At 32.9% G+C, this 27,740-nt stretch overlaps 1 protein-coding gene across 1 annotated transcript; it reads right to left on the reverse strand.

The window, feature by feature from the left end:
• Positions 1-1,151: 1,151 nt before the first annotated feature.
• LOC130891197 (uncharacterized) lies at positions 1,152-27,740 on the reverse strand. The gene is made up of 18 exons (XM_057795798.1): positions 27,665-27,740; positions 27,246-27,608; positions 25,811-25,989; positions 25,541-25,697; positions 21,985-22,113; positions 20,025-20,321; positions 19,106-19,334; positions 18,839-19,015; positions 15,830-16,076; positions 12,323-12,522; positions 11,828-12,175; positions 10,468-10,621; positions 6,971-7,133; positions 6,527-6,709; positions 4,041-4,254; positions 3,782-3,961; positions 2,098-2,246; positions 1,152-1,368 (listed from the first exon to the last, which is right to left on the reverse strand). Exons 1-18 carry the CDS (start codon positions 27,672-27,674, stop codon positions 1,175-1,177), a joined length of 3,573 nt encoding a protein of 1,190 aa, XP_057651781.1. The 5' UTR covers positions 27,675-27,740; the 3' UTR covers positions 1,152-1,174.

Here is a 27,740-nt window from a genome sequence, read left to right on the forward strand (position 1 = left end):
TTTGACCAATTGGCAGGTTCTTCTCAATTGAGAAACTCATATTCAGAAAGGCTGATACTAATCAATCTTTACCAATTTAAATAATTGTTGTGATTTAACAATCTCAAAAGATAAATAAGATGCAATTGTTCATTTTAGTCTTAATATAAACTAGCAATCTTGAGGCAAGACAAGATATATTTATTCTTCAAATGAAGAACTATAATAATGCTGTTACAAAAGAACATTAGAATGATTGCAAAAATATGCCAAATGGAAATACATCCCATCCCATATACATGGGAACATTAACGTAATTATAGTTCCACTCAGAAACACCATACTTGCGTCATATTGGAAATATCAGTTTAATAAAACAAGGCTACGTGGCTCATTTGCATTCAAAAGTGAGAGTAGTTGGGTTTCATGTCAACATTCATCATCATTTAGCCTTATCTCTTCCACTGCTGGACATAGGCCTCCTCCAAATGCTTCCAGTTTTCTCTGCTCTGAGTGGTTGCTACCCAATTTGTCTGTATTCTTTTAATGTTGTCAGTCCATCTTGTAGGGGGTCTTCATGGATTTCGTCTGTCTGTTCTCGGTCTCCAATCTAGAATTCTTTTTGTCCATCGGTTATCTTGTATCCTTGCAACATGTCCTGACCACTGCCATTTTGTCTCAGTATTTGGTCTATGATATCTTTAACTCCAGATTGTCTGCGCAATTCGTCATTCCTTATCCCATCCCTCATAGTGATGCCGATAATGTCACTATTACATAAGTGTAATTTCTGATGGAAACCTGTCTTATTTTCTATTTATTCTGCAGATAAATTTTTCTGAAATCACATATAAGTGGTACCTTCTAAAACAAGGATTAATTTTAAGAGAAATAATGACGTTTCTACAATAAGGAATTTAATTTAGGGTGATAACATTCTAATCCTTTGAAAATAGGTATATATTCTACATGTTCTCAATATATCGTTATTTTCTGCCACTTACATCTTCTTCATGTTCTACACAACTGTAAATAAGCTTTTGGGTGTTTATGCCACTGTTCAATTGGAATGTTGATAAAATCTAAGTGCAAGGAACTTGATTTTTTATATTTTAATGTTTTGCCAATATTAAAAATATTTCAAAAAGTAAATAAATAGAGAAACGTTTAGATACCAAAATGTATTTTAAAAAAATCATCTTTGACAAGCTGTGAACATCTTAATAAGATTAGGGTGATCGCTTAATAATGATATGAATGATCGCATTCGATCAATGGTAAATTCTTCTTCATTTTGTAAATGTTCTTTGCCATCACGGTCCCCAATGATTTGCGCCATTGGTATAAAAGATTGTTTTTTACATTGATCTTCGTGAGGTTTCTTTTTCACTGTAAACAAAAATTACATATAAACATTTGTAGTGAAGAAAAGTTGTCATAAAAGTATATAAATATGATCAAAGTACGTGGCTAAAACTTTTAATTGGCTCAATTTTGGTGTCGCCTTATGTTTCTAAGGTATTCATGAATACCTGCATGATTGGAAAAGAAGTGTCAAAAGTGCAAGTGGTACAGTATTTGGTTTATAGTGCAATATTTGACGAGTAACTATGCTTTGCTAGAGATCATCTGAACTGGGAAGATCACTTGTGCTGTAATGGATGTCCTCAAATGAGTTTAGACTTTACTTATTTGGCTACAATCGTTAAAAGTTGTGTGCAATCTTCCATACAACCAATGGTTCACTTATGGTATCATGTAGCATATTGTTCCTCACATTTTAGACATATTAAAACTAGAAGTCGTTAAAATCGCTTCCTTGAAGGAGAAAATTTTCTAGTTATGCATGACAATGCTCATGTATCTAAAGAATCTTCAAAAATTACCTTGATGAAATTAAAATTCAAGCAATGGTCTAACCCTGTCCATAACTCAATAGATCCTTTTTGGCATGTAAGTGGTTCATTAATTTAGAATTAAAAATACACTATTTTTATATCTATTTAATTTTAATTCCACCTCCATATAGTAATTTTTCTATTAAAATAATTGCGTTATTTTTTATATCAAACAATGGAAAATAAGTGGTGATTATACGTTTGATATAATAATATTTACCTGGAGTTTTCTTTTTAGCTGGTTTGTAAAGGTTGATTAATGGTTTTGATACTGCTTCGATTTCATCATCTATTTTGGAGGGATTATTTTGGAAAGAGACGTTGTTTTTAAAATTGTCTTTTAATGAAATTATTTCAACATGGGACAATCTAAAATATAATAAATAATTTACTATATAAAGCTGCCAATAAAACCATCTGGTTTCTATAATTCATAGTGGAGTTATCATTTTATAAATTTTTCTGAGGACAATAAAGATGGCAGTTTATTGCAAATTGTGTCTTCGATTGAATTAAGGAGAACATATAAGAACCTGTAAATTATATTGATAACTATTTCTTATCATTTTTTATAGTTTAGGAGATATTAAGAAGTTTTTTAAAAATAAAAAATTTTAAAATATTATTTTTGTTAAAGAACTGATCGAAAATTTATAAAGAATAATTTTTTTTCTAAATTTGATATGTTATAAATAAAATTGCCATATTCATTAAAACTTCTATTCACAATGAAGTGGTGGCACCTTATTTTACAATAATTGTGAAATTTATCATCAATATATTTGCACATATTATGTATATCAATTTGCCGCCCCTTTCAGTTTACGTAATTATTTTTATTGAAAATAAATATAATAAATCAAATGAATTCAAATCTTTGTAGGATTATTTTGAGACAAACGAAGAAGAAGAATAGTCTAGATTATGACTGTAGAAAAATAAAAGAAATAATTTTCTTCTATTAGATATTTAATCTGAAGTTATCAATCAAGTTAAATTTATTTGTTTTCTAATCTCAGTGTAGAAAAGTTGAAAGAGGTTATTTTCTATGTACCAAAAAGTCCTAAACTCCTAAATAACGAAGAATTTGAAAAGAATAATCAGTTGGAAATTAAAACAGTTAGAATCTTTGTATTAGTTGATAATAATTTTTTAAGAAATACCTCACATGTTCAAAAGATTTGAAGCTTATATGATTAAAAAATTGTATTATTTGTATAGCCATTTTAAAATTTGCTGACCTTAGGGGAGATCACATTGACGAACAAGGAGAACGTTTTTGCCAAGATATTAAAACCAAGGGGAAGGATGTCATAGCCATAAGTTACAATACATCTGGAGCAGAAATACCTTATAAAATGCCTCACAAAATATGAATATAAAATTTCTGTAAAATGAAGTACTAAGTTTTTCTTGAAATGTTGTTTTTTGCCTTAAATAAAAGGTTGTTAAATATTGTACATGATAAAATTGGAAAGTTACTTCATTACTGATGCTTATATGTTTTGTTAATTCAATCAAAGTTCTGTAATGTAACCTCCTCTCTATACAACGGTAGATTTCCAGAAACAAAATTTAAAAAAAAATAATTTATAGCCATGGAACTCAGTAACATATTATATATTATTATTGTCAACACTGCCTATAAAAGTTCAAACTACACAAAAAATATTTTGTTGGTCTGTGTAGTTTGTGGAGCAGTGTTCTCTTCTTTATTCTTCTACGGAAATTCCAGTGGCTTCATTTTTACCTGTGAATCTTAGATTTAATGTAATGAATATTATTTTTGGAACTATAAATGCTCATAAGAAACAGTTTTCTGTATTTATGTTAAAACTGGTGTATATTTTTAGAGATATTTACAGTGAAAGTGGCCAGACAGACTAAGAAATAAATTATCTTACTTAATTTGTTTATCATGCTCTTCCGATTTTGATTTTTTTGATATAACACCATCACTAAATATTTCAATACTCTCTTTGTTTTTAGCACATTTTTCGCATTCTCTTGGTACAATCTCCTTCTCTTTACTAACGCCTTTTTTGTGACATATCGTACAAACAGCTGGTTCTTTTAGAAGAGATCTGCAAAGGAAAATTTTTTGAGAACATCTGATGGTGATGATTGAATAAAGTATTACTAAATACTTTTAGATAAACAAACCTCGATTGTCGAAGTAACACAACAGAATCTCTAGCAGTGACTAACTTAGATGATTTTTGACGAAGTGCTGCATTGATTTCAGACTCTTTTTTGACTTCGATTGAATCATTTGGGGTAATAGAAAAGCTCTTCGTGGCTTTAGCCAAGGAAGCTTGACGTAATATTAATGAATCTCTGATATCTAGCGAAAGGAATCTGTCGCGTTTAGGTGATCCTGTAAAATATAGGATATACAATAAAATAAAGATTTATTAAATAATTCTGTATTCAAGAGTACTTGGTGTTAAAGGAAAAAATTGTCTATTAATACTATTTTTCAATTGGCCGGAGCTAGCTTCTGAGAAGGACACCCCATAATAGCGAATCTTTTTCACTTGGGGCTACCGTCCTCCAATCGACGCCATAGAAAAATAGTAATCTCCATCTGGCTGCTGCTGCAGTGCACGAAAGTCCTACAAGAATTAGTGAGTGATGGCTGCAAGATCCGGCTCGTTTGAGTGCCTGATTACTAGGGCAGAATCGCTCGCCAGACTGGAATCCACAAATCCATGTATGGGCTTAAAACCCTTGGTGCGGCTAAAAGTGTTGCTATTATGTCTTTAAACGTCTGCTTAAAAAGCAGGCTTAACGCGGATGGATAGGCACACAGGAATATGCTAATGCACAGAAGATGGGCCTTTGGCTTTCTTACCAAACAACTGCTCCAATTTAATATGCGCGAAATGCGTCTATCGACTGGACTTTAAATGGGACATGGTCATCTAAGACGCCATCTACACACTATGAGCATGGGTGTGGTTTAAACATTTGCGCAAGCCTCACGGCTCAAGTCAAAGCTCCTGATCGGCTTCTCAGCCTTTGGTAATGTCAAGTTGGGCCCGACAGTCCTTTCAGAAGGCTTTTGGCCGCCCTCTATTCTACTATGTATTATCTTCACAGGTGATTGGGAACAAAAAGCCCGACTTTTCTGCATTGCTTACAGTAAACTAAAGCAATCAAAGATTTATTAACAACGACAACGTCGCATTTTTGTCATCGTTGACCGTTAATTATGAAAAATAAGAACAATCAAACAAATAAATATATGTTATTTAAATAAAAAAGTGGTATCAAGGGGGAAACCCCCAACAAATTTTTTGAAGATTTCCACGAAGTATCTATGATATATTTAAAAGGGAAATTCATAATAAGATTAGCTGACCCGGCAAATGTTGTTCTGCCATATAAATTATATCTACGAAGTATTTTTCTAATTCAATAAAAATAACTAACATACCATAAGGGTATAGGGATGGACTTATAATCGAAAGCGTTGTATAGACAATGGGTGTATGCTTTATTTAGGTTAATAAAGATTTCTTTATTAAAGTAACGAATATACGAGTATTTCAAATTAAAATTCTTGATAGCTGTCTAGACATCAAAAAGAATTATTCATATTTTTATTATCAATTGGGCGAGAATATGCCACACATAGTTGTCTAATAACCAATTTGAAATGAGCCTAATATTCTACATCAGACTCATACTAGAATGCTAGCCGAAGAAACAAATCTGATGTTATTGCTCGAGGAATTTATTGGCGTTGTTGGTCAATTCCTTTTCATTTGTTTTGTATGAATCTGTACGTTTCTCTTAGTTCTAATTGTCTCTGTTGATTTCGTTCATCTCGTGCCTCTTGTGACTGTGATTGACAAAACTGCGACGTGCTCACACGCACATCTGCATTGTGACAGTGACCTAATATTGTATTCGTTTGATTATTATTTGACTTACTTTTCACAATAATAAAACGCTTATATTTATTAAACACGTACATGTTTCTGTTTTGATTAAAAACTATTTTCAAAAAATGTCAAGTACAATGTGTACAGGTACGATAATGGGCGTTGTCAGCGGGAGCTCACACGTGTTTATTTACATGAGAGTAAAAACTGACTTTTCAGTTATTAATAAATAATTATTGCACTTGAACTTAATGATGAGAGTAAAATTAACATGTTAATTGCATAGAAAAATCAAAATGATACTTATAACAGTCACTGCTACGATCGATACAAAAAGGAAATTGAAATTGTAAATGAGAATTTATCGTACTATAATTATTATATTCGATTGCCATCTTGCAATCCTATTGCGGATCTGTGGATAAAATAAAAAAAAAGTGATAATCGTGATGGAAAAATAGGGGTTAATAGTAGACGGTTATAAAATTTAGGGGTGGACTACCTTCAACATTTAGGGGAATGAAAAATAGATGTTGGTCGATTCTCTGACCTACCCGATATGCACACAAAATTTCATGAGAATTGGTCAAGCCGTTTCGGAGGATTTCAATTACAAATAACGAGACACGAGAATTATATATATTCGATTGTAAGTGAATATACTGAAAATGATTGTTGACTTTGTAGCTTTTTTTTTCAAACTACTTAACATTATCCGCTAAAAGTGTTTGTGGTAAAAAATAACTGCTTTTTTGGTACCTTTCATCATAGATACCAAAGTGACATCGTCGTTTGCAGTTTTCAACGTTTCTGAACTCTTATAAATTACATCTAATTTTTCGACAGAGACGTCATTAGCATTTGCTGAATGTCTTCGCTCGGCATCTGTTGAATGTCTTCCATCAGCAAAAGTTCCTTTTACTTCTTCTTCTTCTTCTATCTCTATATTAAACAAAAATATGAGTTACATAAGCAAACAAAGAGGTACTAAAACAATTAATTAACAATATAACAACATGATATAGCTATAAAAATGCGACATGCTAGAAAAATATGTTTAATTGCATTTATAATTTTCTAACGTAACATGGAAAACTAATATTTCTATTAATTGTGAAAAATAATTTATGTTCCTGTAAATTTGATGGCTATAGATCTGTATCTCTAATGAAAGTTTAATTATGTTAGTGAAGTTATAAAAACCTTTTTCCGAGATAGTGGTAAATGATGAATCTTTCTGTTTATGCTTTTTTCGCTGCGTATTATATTTCTTCGAGAGCAATTCCAAAGAACTTTCAATTCCTAATAATGTTGGCGATTCTTCTACTTCACCTATTTTTGAGTAATCAATATGATTTATTAATGGCTGAAAATAAAAAAACACGTTAATATTTGCAAAATTTTAGATACAAACAAATTGATAACGAGGTATAACGAGCAATTACAAATATGGTAGAACAAATGCTAGACTCGTGAAAAGAGTACCATATTAACATTCTATGTTTGTTGATATTCTTTGATCCAGTCACAAAATGTACGCAAATGCTCAAGAGCAATGCTTAGATGGACTTGTACAGATTGCAATAATTTGCTTATGGTATTGACACGCGTTTATAACTCATACTATATATGTAATGATATGATAAATTCCAAACTAAACATTTCGTTTAAAACGGAATCGCAATCACTAAGTGTGTCCGATTGTTTCGTTTGGCATTTCAAGTTTTCTATGCAATCAACAACATCAAATTGCAATAATACAGACTTCACCGCCTGGATTCTGCTTTCTCACCTTGTGTCTGATAAAGGCTTGTAAGTAAGCTTTAATTTATCTTTGATTATTTGTCAGCGTTCGTTGCAACTAGGAAATAGCAAAAAAATCTTGTGAATAAAACTAAAAAATGTTTATGCTGCCACCGAAGAATAAATCTACCAACAACAGAATCCAGCTATGACAACCGCAAGTTGTGAAAAATGACCTGGAATTTATATTTAATATTCGAGTTTTAACTCCACTATTTATGCCTACCATATTTGCACCATTGTCGTATCCTTGGTCGCGACAGATATGAATATCTAATTCATTTTTTTCTAGCTCTCCCAGTATTGTATTAGTCAAGTAATCTCCATTCGTTTCAGTGACAGCAAGAAAATCCGATAAAATTTTCTTTTATAGTTCCAGTTGATCTATTACAATATCTTAAGATAACCGACATTTGTTCAACTCTACTGCAAGTATCTAGTGTAGTCGAGTAGAATAATATTTTGCCTCCTTTATCTTACCAATCACTTCACTGGTAACTGTGCTTGACATCAATGTAATTAATTCATTTTGAATATCATGGCTTAGATAATGGTGTACAAGATGTTTATTATTAATGCGATTTATGTGTTCCTGTAACGTAGGATCATATTTAGATATCAATTTAAATAAGTCTATGAAGTTACCAGAATTCTTAGTTTTTTCGTCTATTTTTAGAGAATCTCTATGACCTCTAAAGGCCAGATTATGAGAGGCTAAGAAATTTATTATACCAATTAATCTCTCAAACAAACTCTACCAATGTTTTTGAGATTCAAGAATTTGCCTTTAGTTTTCTTGATCTAATGTTTTACCGTGCTTTATTCCCTGTTATATAAACATAACCATAACCATGAATAAACCAACCAGCGACGATGTTGAGTTTCACCTTTATTTAGTTTTCTTAAGAAAAGTGTAGGGCGAATGTGTGCTTAGCAACGAGTATCTGCCAGATACTCTAGAATAAGAAAAACCTTGTGGCGTGTACTTTTGGATTTTCCATACTTTTTCAAATTTATTTTCGATTGTGAGCCGCCTCTGTTTCCAGGAATAGGCAGCCAATGTTGCAAGACCTGTCACTTTATATATGCAAAATTTCGGGTAGGAAGCCCACATTGTGGGTTATGAAAAGTATCCAAATAGAATTTACATTTCTTTATTGGGTAAGAAATAATCGATACTGTGGAAAAATATGTTTTTGAATATTTAGAAATGCCGATGCCTGAAACGTACCTATATCCATGTAGGTACACAAGGACCCGCGAAGAGATCTATAACATCACTTAATAAGTCAGATGGGGCAGCCATTGTCAAATCCATATGACGTTTATGAAGTACCAACTTTCAAAAGACTATGTGTTAAATTTTATGAATTTCGATATAGTAACATCCATGTAAGTAAAGCTACTTTTGTTATTTTCAAATCAATGGATTCAATCAATTTCGTGTGTTAATTTATCATTGCTTCTTAATGAAAAAAAAAATGAATAAGCTCAGGAATGGATTCAAAAGTATTATCCGGACTCTATTCCATCGAAGAGAACCATTTCTTATTGGTTTGCTGAATTTCAACGTGGTCGTATACGTACAGATACCGATGATGGTGAACGTTCTGGTCATTCAATTGAGGTGGTTACTCCAGAAAACATTAAAAACGTCCATAAAGTGATTATATCTAATCGTAAATTGAAATTGCGTGAGATAGCTGAGACCGTTTGCGTCAATATATGACAATGGATGAAACATGGATCCACCACTTCACTCCGGAATCAAAATGATCACCATCTGAGTGGACTGCAGCCGGTGAACCAAGTCCGAAGCGTCCAAAGGCACAACGGTCAGCTGGGAAGGTTATGGCTTCAGTATTTTAGGATGCGCATGGAATATTGTTCATCGACTCTCTCCAAAGGGGAAAAAGACAATCAATAGGGAATACTGCATAGAATTGTTGGATCGTTTGAATACAAAAATCAAAGAAAAACGGCCTTATATGCCAAAGAAAACATCTTTGGTTCACCAAGACAATGCGCCGATTCACAAGTCGATGGAAACAATGGTTGAATTGATCGAATTACACTTCGAATTGCTTCCCCAACTATCGTATAGTCCAGATCCAAAAGACAAATCCGGCATCGAGAAGTTAGAGAAGCGTTGGAATGATTATATGGCTTTTGCAGGTTATTACATTGATGAATAAAATCGATTTTTGACAAAAAATGTGTATTTCTTAGTTAGTCACACGACTTATTGAGTGATGTGTTGAGTAATGTATTTCGAAAACGATATGTCCGATTTTTATGATAATTTGCGCGTATGATGAATGTAAACAAAATATTTTGACAATCGAGTTGAAAATTGCAAAAAACGGCACACGCATCCATAAAACTGATTTTATAAACATTATCATCACTATTACACACACAGTCATACAATAACATAAATTTCGGAAAATGGAACAACACAAATTCTGAACTCATTGCTTTGGTCAGAAAAAATTAACCTAAACACAGAAATCACAATATAAGTCATAGTGGAACCCATTTTAACGTATGGATACGAGTGCTGGCAACTGACGGATAGATTGTGGAAATGGATCACTTGAGAATATTGTACAAAATTTGCAAAACAGAGCATATACGAAATGAAGAGCAGGTCGAGTATACACGACTTGACAGGTGGCCGAAGAAAGCATTGATGTATCAACTTCAGAAGAGAAGAAGACGAGGAAGACCCTCATGGATCTGGAAGGAAGGAATTGAACAGACTACGAGGGAAAGAAAAACGTGTGGATAGATAGAAAAGTGTGGTGTACGAAAGGCGGAATGCGGCAAAGGGAACTGTAAGAACCCAGTGTAACAATATGTGGAGTTGAGTTATTGAAATTTGGAATAAAGTTTACCACTGTGTATTTCAGAGACGTCTTTGTATCCACTCTTTCTTTTATCGAATGGATTTCTTCTGACATCTTTTTTGCTAACTCAGCCAACGGTTGTGGCTGCTCCATAAGTTTAAACTGGATAACGGAAGCTTTCTCAGTAGAACTTCTCAGTACCCTAAAATACAAAAGATATTTAACAAAAATTATAAGGATGACATAATAATCATTAATATTTTTTGCAATTTGTATTATTTCTGAATTAAATTGCATATAATTTACAATGTTGACAAAATAGGAGAATTTCAATGACAATGTTGACAATATAAGAGAATTTCGTAACAACAATACTGGACAAAACTTGACCTGTTTACAAATTTGATGTTGTTGCAAAAATAAATTACCAATTATTAAAGAGTCGAAGGCATTGGAGTTTAAGATATATTGTTGACATCTGTCATATGGACATGGAAAAATAAAATTTATACCTAGTCATTGAGAATATATTTACTGAAATGACTTTACCATTGCATTATATGAATACTTAAGTCAAAACATTGACATTATTGACAAAATTAGAGAATTATAAACTAGGCAAAATTATAACTATATATAGCTGTGCGTCAGAATGTGGTAGGCAAAAAATCATAGTCGCCTACAGAAATTAGATAACATGTAGCCGTTGATGAGGAACAAACTGGGTAAAGATAATACAAAGACATGTACTTTCGAGAAAGATAAAAAAATATATGTTAAATACAGTGCCGTGAACTACAGAAGATAAGGAGCCATCCATAAAGTGTGTCACACGAATTTTAGGACTTTTGAATCCCTCCCCCCGTCCTTGTCACAGGTTGTCACATTTTTATAACCCCCCCCCCCTGATGTGACGTCACACATTTTTTAAATTTATGTATGTATTTAAAAATAATGGAGAGAAAACAGCTATTTTCATTTTTTACTTATTTTTATTAAATAATAATCTAATAAAATCAACATAAAGTCCAACATTTCATAAAATTTTTTAAATTCTCAATTCACATCCAAACTTTGCGTTTTAGTATTTTAAATTTTAACATGTGACGTCACAAAACTATTGACCTCCCCATGCCCCTTGTCACACGATGTCACACTTCGATGATACCCTCCCTCCCCATTAACGTGTGACGTACTTTATGGATGGCCCCTAAGTTGTTAATTAAGTTGAAATAGTTGTATTAGTGATCATATCGTGGATAATTGTCATTTTTATGTAATATTCTTGTAAAAACGGGTTAATGCCTTGTTATCACAATCCACTTTACTAAAATATTCATAATGATATTCTAGAGAGTTAACTAAATAATTGACACGAAATCATGGCGATATATGGAAAGTTACTTACTTCCTTCGCGATTCTATACTACTGTTAATCTTCTTTTCCAAATCCGTTTCTTCTTCGCTTACAGACCTTTTGAGGGTGTCCATTAAATAATTCACATCATCGTTCCACAAAGCATGACTTTCTGATGGTTTTATTCCTTGAGACATCATATTTCGAAAATCTTCTCTTACGTACAGTTTATCTTTGAATATAAACGCAGGTAGAACCATTTCATCTTTTTCTTTGGGTATTGCAAATTCGTGGACGCAATCATGGTAATCTTTCACTTCCAAACCAAATCTTACATCTAATGTTTCAAATTCCTGACTTGGTGACATCTCCGCCCATGGTAAAGTAACCTCTTCGGCCCTGGGAAGAGAAGTATATCAGTAATTCAGTATATTTATCAAAAAATAGCCTGCTAGTATTAATAACATGAGGAATATCAAAATAATATAGAAAATATTTTAAAATTGTTAAAATCTATATAGATACTATTGTAGAAATACTATATACCTTTCTCTGAGTGATGACTGAGGTTTAAGTTTCTTCAAGGTGTCGGTTAATTCGAAAAGCATCAGTTTTTCAATTGATAGTAAAAATTCTGCTTGAGTAGGGGCTGATTTCAAGGCGAAATTGATGAATTTTTGATACTGTCTAAGTATTTCTAATACACACGTTTCTCGAAGTTGAACATTTTTTATCTGATTTTCAACCTAACAACAAACAAACATTTTTTGAAATTCATGATTTAATTAATTAGATAGTTTAGTTTCATAACCAACTTACATGAACATTTTTAATTACAAAAAGTCGAAAATTACTTTAATTTATTATATAAAAATGAGTAGTTACTTTGGCACTTTATTTTTCTAGTGTTTGTATAAATGAATCAAGTATCGGACATTTAGAATAAATTGAGGAAATTGGTAATTCCAAAATATTGTGACATAGAACTTATGGTGTTACAGGTACACAGTTGCACACCATCTAATGGACTCGTTCATAATTTGATATAGTGGAAACTTTAAAGATGGTGGACAGCTAGTGAAAAAGTTAACTGTCATAGAAGTTTCTAAAATGCTCTAGGACAGTGGACAAATATACACAGCAGCGCAATATTTTCAATTAAAAAAAAGCTGATGACTGGCGTAGAAAAAAGATTTGTTGCTATTTTAAGAGAAAAAATGAAGTGATTACCCTTATCAACTTCGTTTTAACTATCGCTTTTACTGATAGCCAAAGAATTTATGTTTGAAATAGAGGGTGAGTATGCATCTTCCGCCTACTTCATAACAAGGTAAGTTGATCAACTTAATCATAAACTACAAGGGAGAGAAATTTTATTTTCTCGATGTAAGAAGTGATAGAATTCGAAAACAAATTATCCATTTTTAATTATCATTTAATATCAGAAAGGGAAACATTATTTTCCTTTTCAAACCTGCTAAAGCATCACAAATAAAATATCTCCTCTATTGATACACACAAATTTGAATATTGGGGAAGCATTCCTCAGCAGTTTTTAGGAATATGAAAACAGCACAGCATTTGTCAAAAATCTTTTTCTTCTTTTGAAATTAACATTGGTACCTTTGAAATACAATTGCTGGATTTGAAAAACAAGGAAATATTGCGCTCTAAAAGTCAATGTCTTTGAGATGAGTTGAAAATATTGGAACGAAAAATGTGATCTTAGTTCACAACTGAAGTGGTCTGCTTTGAATGACCTGGAGATCTGCTGTTCTTTTCCTTTTTGGTTTTAAATGTATAAGCGAACAATTTTATTCAAATATGAATATTATCAAGAGTAAACTGAAAGTTGTCCTATTGATGAGAATTTGGAATCATGCCTCATCAGGCAGGAATTCATAGTAGAAGTATTAGCAAAGAGAGAGGAAGAGCAAAACCGGAGAGATGGCCACTTCCAATAATATTTAAATCTCCACTTATGTGGACAGTATTATGGAAGTAGCTAGTGTACAGGAGAATCGAAGCCCAGTGTAAAATAGTAATCCACACTGGGAAAATAACAACAGCAACAAAAGAGGATTTCAACAAAATGAAGATGCTCCTGAGCGAGTATAAAGAGATTGAGTGGTATACGTACGAAGAAAAGGAAAGGAAGCTAATTTTCAAAGGACTTGGAAGTCGAAATAGAGCTGATGGAATATGAATTAAAACAAAAAAAAGTATGGCAACTGATGAACCGTTCTCAATAAAACGCCGACAAAACCTTAAAACTACTACCGATATTCATGGTAGTAATAGATTCTGCAGAAGAGTAAACATACTAGAAGCTTAGATATCTATGCCAAACAAAAATAAGTGTGGTTGACCATATAAGGAGCGACGGACCTGTACAATATAGGATTTCCCCATGGGCAAAGTACGTGCCACATGGACGTATACTGAGTAAGATGCGCGGGAGCGTACAGGGCGGCGGATTGCACCCTCAGCAGGACAGAGAAGCCAAAATGTAAGAACTACAGAGAATTGCTAAGAAAACGCCAGCCCCAGCAGGACAAGGAATGCCCGTGCTGCAGAATATGCAAACACTCGTAGTAATACTCATCGCAAAACAGGTAAAGTAAAAGGGAGGACAGCAAGATCACTAGGTTAAATTAGGTTAGTAAAAAAATGTCTAAAAACACAAAGAAAAGAGAAAAGAAAGAAAAAACAAAAAAATATATTTTTTACAAGATCCTAGGTTTACCGAGGTAGCTCATAAAAGGACACCCCACGGCACGATAATTCCGCACTTTATAAGCAAGTGCCGAGTTATACAACGGGAACCTCTGTAAAGAAGGCGAAGGACCCCTCGGATTAGATCTATTCTTTCCGAAGAAAGTTGGAAAGGTAGCGAAAATACACACACACATTAAGACGTCCAGAATAACACAAGAGTGTATAGCCAACAGGCTAACTCTAAAGTAAACAAAAAGATAAGACTTCCTAGAATCTCCCATAAAACTCAGAAAAGAGGAAGGAGTCTACGCGCGAAACTGCGACGCGAATGAGGACCTGTCGAAATGACAGTGGGTGGAGGGATGTTCTTCTTTGCATCCATCCGCGGATTTATCCGCTTAGAGGGACGGGATTTCTCAGGCGCACGTGTGTTTGAGAACAGTTGAACAGTTGAATATTGAAGATCTGCGGTGAATAATACAAACAAACCGACCGGTTGAGAAGTGATAGGAAGAGGAAGTTTTAGTTTTTAAATGTTTGTAGCTTTTTAATTAGTGTAATTAAGTTTTAAGTGTGAAATTAACTTGTAAAATTTTATTCACGAACTTTTAGTCCAGAAATGTTACAATATTAATAGGAGTGACGTAAATTACATTAAACAATATAGAAATTAACATGGAAATGATGTTAAATCAAAGATTGCCGGATGAAATAAAAAATGGAAATAATGTCTTAGTAAAGACAAAACTAAAAAAAGAGATGAGACTATTCCCGATCATATCTCATAACAAAGAATGGGTTTCGAATACACTTATGGTTATACAAAAAAATTTAGTGGTAAATCAATAGAAAAGAATGGCAAAATTAGTGCACAATGATAACGAACGAACAAAGAATTATCAGAGAAATAATAAATTTATATAAACCGAAAAAAAAAACATAGAAAGTAGGTTAACTACAGGAAGGAAATATCATGAAATAAACGAAAAACGCTCAAATATATGAAAGTACTTGACTTGAATGTACTAGTCAAATACACGAAAACATGGAAAGAATGAGTAGAAGAAGATTATTCTAATGTTTGAAAATACATAAATAGAAGCCAAGAAGAAGAAATATAAGAGCTGTGTGATGAAGAATCAACAACATAAATACATATTGAAAACATATAATTAATGGTTTTAGAAAGAGAATGTGTTTGTGAGTCATAAAACGTAGCAAATATTTAATTTCAAAATAACCAATATGGTATTTAGGGTTATTCAAAATTGATGAATGTGATTCTAATAAAGCTAGAGCTCTGTATAATATGTAATCATATTTTCATATGTTTACCTCTTCTTTAAGTTTTTTCACAGTTGTCTCATTCTTATCAATCTTTTTATCCAATTTTTGTATTTTCTTCTTATAATATTCTTCAACGGCTTCCTTTTCATCATTGCATTTTCTCCTTTCCATAACAAGAATGTACATCATGTTAGCAATATTATTACACTCCAAACGGTGTTGAATCATACGCATTTCTTTTTTGTGGTCAAGTCGTAATTTCTCAATATCATATTTTTTCTGCATTTCCTTTTTCCTGTATTAAAACAAATATATGAGATTAAAACATACAACACAATGTGATAAATAGTGAAATAATGAGATATTCCAAAGTTGGAAACAGCATAATTGTTTAAAAAAAATTTCGATGAGTTAAAAATTACAAAATTACAGACAAACCCATGTAGGAGCCCCCAGACTTGAACGACGGGACTTAGCTTGCGCCAACGCTGACCCAAGCCGGGTTGAAGTCTGAGTAACATTTTATAATCAACCTAGCCTGGCTGAACCTTACTCGGCCACCCCATATTCACCCAAGTCTGACTGAACTCTGGGTAACCCGACCTCGGTCATTCTATAGTCAGCCTGGATTGGCAAAACTATGAATAACTATATGAAGTTTTGCTCTAATATCTTATCGATAATAGATATCTTAACCTTAAGAGTAATAATTTTTTATAAATAAAATGATTTTATGCATAAAACACAATAAAAAATAGTCTCATTTCTTTATATGTGTAATTATCTAACTAATATTTTTATGTTAATTAATTATTAGAATGCATTAATAGAAATTTTTCATAAAACTATAATTTTATTAACAATATAAAAAAATCTATATTTACAAGCAACCCAGGGTTACAGACCAAGCGAGGGACATTGTTATCATCCCAGAGTTCCACCAAATCTAGACCATTAGCCAATATTTAGCCCAAGTCTGGGTCTATACTGGACCCATCGTAAAATCCTATATGGAAACTATTTTTTACATGTTTTCTCTAAAGTACATTCATTCAACATTCTTTCTATGAAAAAATATTTACACAGATATAATTCAAGGACCTTTAGACCCTTTTCACACATACACGGTTTCGTGACGGTATAGTGTAGCTTATCGGAAGGAGACTAAATATTACAAAAAACATGGAAATACAATAGAGAGCTATACATAATCTTTATAGATTTTAAAAGCGCATTTGACTCAATAAATAGACAAAAAAAGATAGAAGATCTAGAAACACTTAAGGTGTACAGAAAAGATATTAATAAAAGTTATATGACAAAATAGGCAATCAACAAATTGGAAGCAGAAACAGAAAAATTCGGTCTAGAAATAAAGCAAGAAAGAACCAAATACATGAAGATAGCAAAACAAGAACAAAATAAAAATATATAAAACATTAATATTGCATACGCCATGGAAACAACTATTATAAATAAAAAAGAAAAAGAAGACTGAGAACTGTACTCGGACCACATATTACAGGAGATGGAGAGAGAAGATTGAAGAAAAGACTACATTGGGCAGGACACATCATGACAAGGAAACCTACAGAAATGGTGAGGAGGATAACACAATGGATACCTCTATGACCAAGAGGCAGAGGCAGACCAAGAAATACTTGGAGGAACCGAATTGAAGAAGACACCGGAATTCTGGAAATAGTAGACTTGAAAGCCACATGCAAAAACAGAAAAGAATGGAGAAAACTCATAAAAGAACAAGGAGAGTAATCCGCCCCAATAGAGGGATTTGTAAGCGCCCCAATCTATAATCCAAGAGTTTAATCGACATGATGATGATCTGAAGTATTACACGTTGCCGTGTCTGTACTGCGACCGTGCAAGTTGAAACGGTTCGAAATTTTGTCATGGCGGTCTATTCATTAAATTGTTTTATTTTCGCAAGTTAATTCTGTAGTGTGTCATAGAATGTATATCGACTTAAAGATTTTATCGATACAATTTCGTCCTGTTCTGTGGGACAAGATATCTCACATGTATATAGACAGAAATAAGACAAAAAAAGCGTGGAGAGAAGTGTGTACCTACTGAATTAAAAAATGAGTTCAGTAATTACAATGACGAGAAAAAAATTAGTACTGTAAGTTGGATGTTAAGTATAGAATATATTATTTTTCCTGAACGGAAAAATTGGCTGAAAAACTTCAAAACGGGTGTGCGTGAAACCTATTGTAATGAGGGGTTTAAACCTCAAATAAAAGCGGTGTAATAGCGCAAGAAGTTTTGCAGGCCGGAAAACCCTCGTAAGAAGTGTGATCTAAAGTGCCGGAAAACTCATCTGAAAAATCTCATAACGTGCGCGCGTGAATCTTTTTCTATTAGGTTTTTAGAGTCTCAACTAAGAGCGGTGTAATAGCGCAAGAAGTTTTGTAGGCCAAAAAAACTGCTTTTTACGATTTACAATTGGATTTTACCAGGGCCGGATTAAGCTAGGAGCGTGGGGGGGCTATAGCCTTGTAACGAGTCGTCTTAGCAAAAAATAATATTAAGATTGTAGATCAGGATGATAGAGAGAGAAAAATAAAACGGTATACCACTCTACACCTCTCTCTACAGTATTATGATTGGATCGCCATGACGTTAAAGTTTCGAATGGTGGCAAAAAAAAGAATTAAAAAGCTTAGACTTTAATTGCGAGTGAAAGGAGATAGAGAATGTTAAATTGAAGCTTTTTCTTTCTTACATGCCGCTCTATCTCTAATATTAATTCTATAAAATTTCGTAACGAGTAGTGTAATTTTTGTGAATAATAAATTTTTTTTTAGGTGTTGTCAGATCTAGAATAATTTAGGGTGAATACGGCTAACCCAATTCCGAAATGTTATTACGCATTATACAGCAGGTGAAAACAAACTAAATTAGTTCGGTAATTTGATACTTTCGTTATATCATCGTTATCAAGTCCATAATTGTAATTTTTATTTCAAGGAAATAAGGAACAATAGATTGGCGATACAGTTTTTGAGATAAAAAATTGATTGATGATTGACTTACATAAGTTCGATTTTGAAATGCATAGCCAATATTTTTTCTTGTCTATCTAATTCTGCTAAGAATTTTTTGGTTATATTTCTGGTAGTTTCTTCTACTTCCAGCTTAAGCTTATATTCCCATTTTGCATTAATTTTTGCATCTTGAGCTCTGGTCTGATTCAAATACTCCTCTTTTAACCTGGAAATATATGATTTATTTTAAATATGAGTAACTTAAAAAAAAATTCTTTTCATTTCGATATTTTTTTATCTATAGAAAATATTTTACTTCGTTTGCAATGCGTTTATTTCTTCTTTCAGTTTGAGTTCAAATTCTTCAGACATTTTCTCCAATTCCCGTTGACAAGCCGCTTTTTCTTTAACTTCTGCATCTTTTATCGTTTGCTTAATGCTATCTTGGAATTTATTCATTAATTCTTGCTTCTGCGATTCTAAAGCCTCTTCCTTCTCAATTTCCATTTGTCTGATGAATTTCAATTCAATTTGATGTCCAATATCTAGAAAATTAAACATAAATAGTTATTTATGTAGCTAATGAGTAAAGTAATACTTTTTCACGAATAGGAAGGTTTGACCGCACGGCAAGTCCCACGAGTGAAACAAGTTACTTTACTAACGAGTTTCATACAAAACTTTTTCTACGTCGACAAAACTTTTATTAATTTTTATTTTGTAATAGTAATATTGAAAGTGCAACTGAGAGTATTATTAATTTGAAGTAAAGAAGAAGTTGCATTACTATTGATACTTAAATTGGCATGAGAAAGAAAGCGTTCACAGCCCACTATTTTTATAAAAAAAAATTGCATAATTGCATTAAAAATTACACGCTTCGGCACTTTTTTTAACGCAAACGCTTGAAAAAATGAACCTATATGAATTTATTAACAAAAAAAATGAAAATAGTTAACTTTACAAAGAAAATATTATTTCAGAATATTTTACTCTTTTTCTTTATCTTTATCAGATTCGTCATACAATAATTAAATATTTGATATGGAAGCTTTCCGAATTGATTAAGGATGACTCCACCTACATTAAGTTATTCAACTCAATTAGAAGCAAACATGAATTAAGAATACTTAGTAAAAATGTATGATTGAAACTTTTTTTTAATTATAGAAAATAAGTTAATCGAATCTAAATATGCAAATAGTACATTGAAGACAAATATTAATGGATCTTACCTAGAATTCCCTCATGAGTTAGAGCCTGCATGTATTTCCTTGTTAAAGGAGCCTTCAAACAAACATGGGGTATTAATAAATCACTGGGCGATACCCAAAGGTCCCCGTACGCGATTTGGGATATATGAGGTATATACGTCTTCAAAACGCTCTCACATTGATTATAAACTAAACCAGTTAGTTTTCCTAAATTTTTCTTAGCATCTGCTATTGAGGGAATTTCAAAATTCTTCATTAGAAGTCCTCTGTCTCTAGCATATGCGCTTTTTTCTATTTCAATCTTGAATGGTTCCTCATCTAAAGGTAATAAAATTATTTAATTTTGGTAGCTTTTGTTTTTCATATAATTTTAATAAAAAATATGTTACATATTTATTTCAGCCTACTATAAACAGGTGAACAATAAACTAGATTCTCTCTTCACTATTTGAACACCCTACTAGAATCGAAATTGACCAGTATCAAAACTACCGTGCGTAAAGTACGTACTGTTGACATCCTTGGACTTCGTGAAACTTTACGCACTAGTGCGGATAAAACATACTTTAAGCAGTAGTGCGTAAAAAAGTATTATTAAGGTCTGCGTAATATAGTAGCTAGAATACTAGGCTCACATGCAGGAGGTCCAAGGTTCAAGTCTCGCTGATGCCATTTTTTATATTTCTACTTACGCAGAAATTATTTTACATTTACATTACATGTCGAAAAAAAGAGTTGACAAATTTAGTGACACAAATTCGTCTGTTGTTTTGTTAATTTGCTGCATTGCGATTTCGAATGCAAACCGCTAGAATGTTTGACAGCTTGCAGTCCAGCTAAAGGACACTTGCTTACTGCAGTTCACCGAAAACGCAGACTTGATTTTGCTCGGGAACACATGAATTGCAGTATGGACAACTAGAAAAAGGTATTGTTCACGGATGAGTGTAGAATGTGCCTGTATGGCAACGCTGGCAGAAATAAGGTGTACAGAAGAGCTGGAGAACGGTATGCTGCCAATACTCGGTATTTTTAATTATTATTTTTGTAGGCTCAACTTACACCACGCGGCTCATGTTTTGATACAGATGAATTCCAATACGTTTATAATAACATGATGCTCTAGGCTTGTGACGAAGTGTAAAAGAGTCCTACAAGAACTAATAAGTTATAGCTGCAAGGGCCAGTTAGTGCGTTAAGTCGCTCGGCCAAGCAGGGCTCGCTAGATTAGGATCACCAAATCCACAAATTGGCTCATTAACCAAAAGAGTTATTAATTCATCTCTCAACAGTCTGTTCGCAAAGCAGGCTCTACGAAGATATATGTAAACATCTGGCATGGTTAGGGCACACATAGATGGTCCTTCTCTTAACATACAGTTGAATTGGCGCAAAATTAGACTGGTGATTAGCCTTTTAACCGGTCACGACCATTTAAGACGCCATCTCTATACTATCGGCTGTTCCGGAATTTTATGTGGAGGAGAAAGAAACTGCAGAGCACGTCATAAGAGCCCAGCACTAACATGTGAGACGTTCTTGGGTAAACCTCGCAGTTTGTCTAGTGACTTCACCAAGTGCCTAATTGAATTTTCAAAGGACGTCGGCCTTTGATAGTTTCAATGGGGACATGACGAGCTTATCAGAAGACCTAAGGGCGAAATAGTTCTTGACCGCCAATAACCAACTATGAACAAGAAAATGAGATGTATAACAAAGAGCGAGATGATGTTCATCTTCAAAATAATATGGAGCAAAAACTATAAAAGAAAATTGTCTTTTAATTTTATTTAGGTTTCTATTATTTTTTTGAAGAAGAAATAGGATGAAGGTATTTATCATATAGCTCACTAAACATACAAAATAGTCTTAAATACAAAGTCTACAATGTCTATAAAGGCGGCTTGATTATCGTGAAATAATTACTAATATTAAGACAATTTACAAGATTTTTTGAATGAGGATGTGGGAAGAAACTTACCAGGTCGTGAAATTTTTTCTACTGATGTTGCTGTAACACGTCCAATATTGCATTCACAAAATATTTTTCCACAAATACAACGAGCAGGTGCAGAAGGAATTTCGATTTTTTTCAAAATCTTGTTCATACCTAAAAAAATCAAGTAAATTTTGTATACCTCGTTTTATAAAATATGAAAAAGCACTTATTATGTGGATATGGAGTCAAAAATGGATAGAACGGCCTGTCGCATCATTTGAACTTACATAATTAAGCTTCTTTTTGGGAAAAGCTGATAGTTTAAGAGGACGATATTGTAATAAAGTCAGTCTAGCATAACACTATCTATACTAATATTAGAAAGGTAAAATATTTGTTTCTAATCGATAAACTCTAAAGAATTAGCTATTTTTTATATTGGGTAAATTATAGATTCTTATTTATTTTTTTACACTTTCATAATCAACTCTATAAGCAGAGGAATAAGTAAATTGTCTATAAATCGCTAAGGTGAATCAGGAAACATCTACTTATTGTAGTCAATCTTCTGGCCACAGTCTCTTCAAACTTCCTTCTGCTAATGGCTGGTTGAATAGATTATTTATTAATTTATTGTTGTGGTTGTTGGATCGATTTTTGTATCTTATGGAATGGTTATTTGCTACATCTTTGATTAGTGGGATATTCACATAGTTATGGGTTGTTTGGTTAGAAACGTACCAAGGTCTTTACTCAACATATGGAGAGTTTTGTATTGAAATGTTTGGAGTTTATTCGTATTTGAAGGTTCATTGCATGGTTTTATTCCGTACGACCAAATTGATATAAGTAAATGTAAATGAAGAATTCATTTTAGAGACATAGTTGAGAGTTTTTGAAAAGTAGCCAGTGCATATTTCTTAATTAATTGTTGTGGTCGTTGGATCGATTTTTGTATCAAACCAAGAAGATTTTCTTGTTGTAAATGTTATTTACACTGATTTAATCGTACTGACAATTTTGTAACAAAATTAAATTATTTTTTCCTTTCTGGCACTCACAGTTGGGTCGATATATGTCTCCAATATTGCAGTATCTTCGGCAAAGGTTGCTATCGACTGAGGTGGAAAAGTCTTCTGTGAATATCAGAAACAGATATAGACCGAGAACGCTATCCTGAGGTGTTCCAGATTATATGGTATGATAATTTGAGTGGGTATCTGTAATTTTGACTTGAACGTAGGGTTGATAAAATAAGATTTTAAAATAGTTTGTAAAGGAGACCATCAAACTTATGATATTAGACACAAAATAGCTCTTACTGTTGAAATGATTTTCTTCGCGAAAGTTTTTTCAATTGGATTATGATATGAACTTTACTTTTATAAGATTTTGGAAAACTAGTTAAATATCAAACCATCCAAATAACTTCTTGCAGACTTTCTTCGAAATTGTTAATGTACACTTCATTGTACACGTCCAATCAAGTAAACTATTATATAATACTATTTGGAAAGAAGCTTTCTCATGTTCGGAGCTCGTGTAGAAGGAGTGGACATATAGAAACATCACAAGTCAAAATAAGCACTTTTGATATTATTGGGAGTACCCTTATAGGGCGAGATGAAGTTTCTTCTGTTGAGCGTTTTTCAGGTTTCTGAATCCTAATAACCTACGGACACTTTGTAATATGAACTAGTTTCTGTAGTTCCCCGCTTATCAGATGATAAGTTTCCCATAAATTTCGTCAAGGGTAGAATATATTTTCATAGTTGTTATTATTGTTTGAGCTGAGAATACATTTGCCAAGCGGTTCTGCAAAAACTGTTATTTTTCCTGAGTAGTATAGTTGAGTTGGTTACTGACGGCTGCTTGAGTTTTTTGTAGTTTTCCAAACAGATTGATCTTCACGAGAAAGACTCGAAATATATGTCTGGAAGAACTCATTTTTTGCTTCTTGTAGTGCTCTAATAAGTATGTGGCTAATTATATTGAAGTTTTTTGTTTTTATTAAAGGTGTGCTGTTATATACGTCACGTTCTTCCTTTTTTTTTAGTTATCATTTGTAAGATGTGGGTATATGTAGGATGTGTTATAGGAGACGCTATATCTTTTATTTGTATTAATTGTAGCTCAGATTAATATTGAATTCAATTATAAAGAAACCCACCATATGTTGATCCTTGATATAAATGCAATACTTTGTTAGATAGATATTACAAAGAGATAATAACGAAGCATACCTAGCCATAAATAATTCAATTATTGTGATTTAAAAGTGCAATGACGATTATAAGTAGTGTTTAACAAAATAAAACTGTTAATCATTCAATTTTCAGGTGTTGATTACATTAAAAGTATATTTAAGTTGATTTTTGATAAGAATTACATAATACCTACTTTAGAGAGATGTCAATGTTGTTAAAAATAAACAAAAAATAAATGATTAGAGCACGAGGTCAATTCTTCTAGAAAATAATTGATTGTAAAATAGTGACAAATAGTTATGGTATTGTTTTAACTTGATTTGGTAGATGAGTTACCCACAGAGGAAAGTTCCAAGAGCCAAGCTTGGCCCAGGCTTGGCCCAACCATGTAGAACTCTGGGCCAAGCTTGTAAGCCAGGCTTGGCCCAGTCTTGGTACAACTCTGGAGTGATAACGATGGGCGAAGCTTGGTCGTCAAGACTGGACTAAGCTTGTACACCAAGACTGGGCCATGCTTAAATGCCCGTGCTGGGCCAACCTTATTGCCAGGACTGGACCAAGATTAAATACTAAGACTTATTCATTACATAACTTTTTCTTCTTTATCTTTATTTCGTTTCTTTTTTTATTCAATATGATTTTTTTGATGTTAAAAATAAGCAAACATAAATTTTTAAATTTATTCTTACTCTTACTTAAATAAAAATATTAAACGCTTGTAGATTGCACAAGTCTGTACCATTATCGTTAACCTCACTCACAGAGCTGATGTTCACACTTAAATTATTTAAGCTTTACGCGTTCACAAGTTTTATTTTCTCTATTCAATGCGCGCCATCTTTGAACTCGAAGATACGCATCAGACATAGTTATTTTTAGTGGTAATAAATAATAAAAAACACACACACTGAATAAACTAGAGATCGGATTGATCAGACACATAATAAAAAAAAGTATGACTGCGTATGGGCGAAAATACTCGAACCACGCCGTATGTGACCGAACAACCGAAGCTTGGGTCTTCAAGGAATGCCCAAGGCTGGGTTAACCAGGATTGGCCCAACCTTGGTCCAAGCCTATGTTGTCAACGAATGGCCAAGGTTGGAATATCTCATCCTTGGCCCGAGCTTGGGTAATCATTGGTATGGCCTAAGCTGAGTTAAGTAGCCTGGCCCACGCATGGGCCAATACAGGTACGCCAAAGCTTGGCCCCTTTGTCAACTCTGGGGTTTCCTGTATGTGCTACAGCATCCATCGATCTTTATTCAGTAGCAATTCAATTAGTTCAAAATATATTAATTTTCATGAAAACTGTTACAACAAGCCCCCGATTGTCTATAAGACATTAATCATAGAAAACTTACTGTACTGTAAAAATAATGAATGCTTACCATATCGATCTATATTGCAATTGCAGTCTATTTTACCACAAACACATAGAGGTCTCACCAACGGAACACGATACGAACACTCTTGATCGTTATCAACAATTCTGTTTTCTTGATAACATGTACAGTCTGGTTTTCTACACACACAATAGTTTTTCAGCTGAAAAACATTGATTATGAAGAACAGAAAAGAATAGAAGGAGGTATTTATATTTCAATATTATACATCTTTTCTTCCTCCAAAAATCTAGAAGACATGTTTAGCAAACTAACCATTGGTTTAACGACATCACATGCATCAATGTGGATAATTTCAATACTTGGAACATTCTCGATTTCACGATTAAATTTTTTTCTACATCTGCAATATGGCTTGCCACATACACAAGGTGGTACTGATTCCACTTCAGTACCTTGAACTTCACATACTTTGAGTTTCGCTAGTAGATTATCTAAAACAAATATCAGCCTTTGCATTATATACTGTACGTAATTTCAAATAAGTTTAAATTAAATAGCTGGAATACGGCGCAAAGATACAAGAAGACTAGGAAGTAGTATTTCAAGTCATGTAACTACTTTATTCTACAAATCGATGGAAGAGTATGAAATAATCCTTGAGACAAAAGTAGAAAATACAAATGATACAAAACGGAAGTCAGGAGAGTGCAAGATCATGGATTTACCATTAAGCAATTTATAGATGAAAGAGCTCTCTGCCGATATACAGATGCATTATTTGGATTTATTGAAATGGAAAAAAACTTTGGAGAAAGTGCCAAGGGCAAAAATATGGAGAATTTGGGAAGGGACGATGCAATCATGAGGGTATATAAACGACATGTAATTAGTGAAAACTTCACGGGCTTTTCTACCCACAGATGGAGTACGACCAGGGGATAGCTTGAGTCCATTGTTTTTTCACATATTTATATATGATATAAAAATATCTTCTCAACCAATTCAAAGAAAATGTGCGTTGGATATAAGAACCTGCAAGCGTTGAAAATATTTGAGGAATCTTTTACCGATGATATAGTCCTCATTGCAGGAAACCTTCAATATCTACAGAAAACTTTGACATCTGGAACAATATGCTGTTCAGTATGTGAATAAATGTGGAAAATGCTGCAGTTGTGACAGTCTTAACAAATGACCAAATACGACATGATCTGGAAATTACGTCATTCATGGAATTCATTGAGCAAAGACAGATAAGTTGGAGTGGTGTGGTCATTTACAAGGAAGGGAAAATTCAAGACCAATGAAGATGGTATGAATTGAAAAAATAGGCAAAAATAAAAAAGGGGAATACTGGAAGTAACATGGATTACAGGGTACTATACTTGAGAAAAGAGGCACAATTTAGAGAAAAACATTTAATAAAAAATGGACAAAATTTGTATACAGTACATAAGTTTAAACTTAGAACAAATACCAGTATATGGTATATGTGGATCTTTCTGGAACTGTCAGTTATATTCACATTGAATGGATACTACGACTATTTCAGATCAGGAGTTGGTTTTCGTGCTTTTCGATAGACTATTTCGTCATTAGAAACAGTAGGAATACCCAAAATACCAAGAATAAAATGGTTACTAAAAATATTAAGTTCCTTCACATCAGAATGAGGAGGAAACGAAATACAAAACATGGTTGATATCTTTTATAGTCCTTATACAACATCTTTTTTATAATTTTTTACCTTGTTTCTTAGCGTGAGTTTTATGACCGTGGCAAGTGCAATCAGGTTTACCACAAACACATATGGGTTTTAGCTCATCACCAGTATATCCACATTTATATACATCCACAAACTTGGGAATATTATGAGATGTATGAGTTGGGAATCCATAACATTCACAATCCAATTTACCACATGTGCAAATTCGATTTATCAAATTAGGTTTTATATTTTTCGAGCAAGGTTCCACTTCACCCTTTTGGACGTTACATACACATTTCTTTTTTCCACAACACGATTTTTTATTTCTAACATTGAGTAAATTTGATGCATGTTTCTTCCTCTTTTTAGCTGGTCTTTTTATGGGATCTATATTTTCATTTCCTGGAATTGTGTTAATTGTTTAACCAATTTTTGTTATCCGATATAAACATACAAACCTTCTACCATGGCTGAGAATTTTGATCAATTTTAAAAACGAAACTATTATTTTTGACAATTACATATCAACTAAAA

Source organism: Diorhabda carinulata, chromosome 3 (assembly GCF_026250575.1).
Source record: "Diorhabda carinulata isolate Delta chromosome 3, icDioCari1.1, whole genome shotgun sequence".
In the NCBI taxonomy this organism is placed as follows: domain Eukaryota; kingdom Metazoa; phylum Arthropoda; class Insecta; order Coleoptera; family Chrysomelidae; genus Diorhabda; species Diorhabda carinulata.

Bases quoted from the DNA above. Each gene is read 5' to 3' on its own strand.
- LOC130891197 (XM_057795798.1), bottom strand. The intron at 19,335-20,024 runs GTAAGATCCATT...TTAATTTTCTAG, and splicing joins AACTCATGAGGGAATTCTAG to ATATTGGACATCAAATTGAA. The intron at 6,710-6,970 runs GTTTTTATAACT...TGTTTAATATAG, and splicing joins TACCACTATCTCGGAAAAAG to AGATAGAAGAAGAAGAAGAA.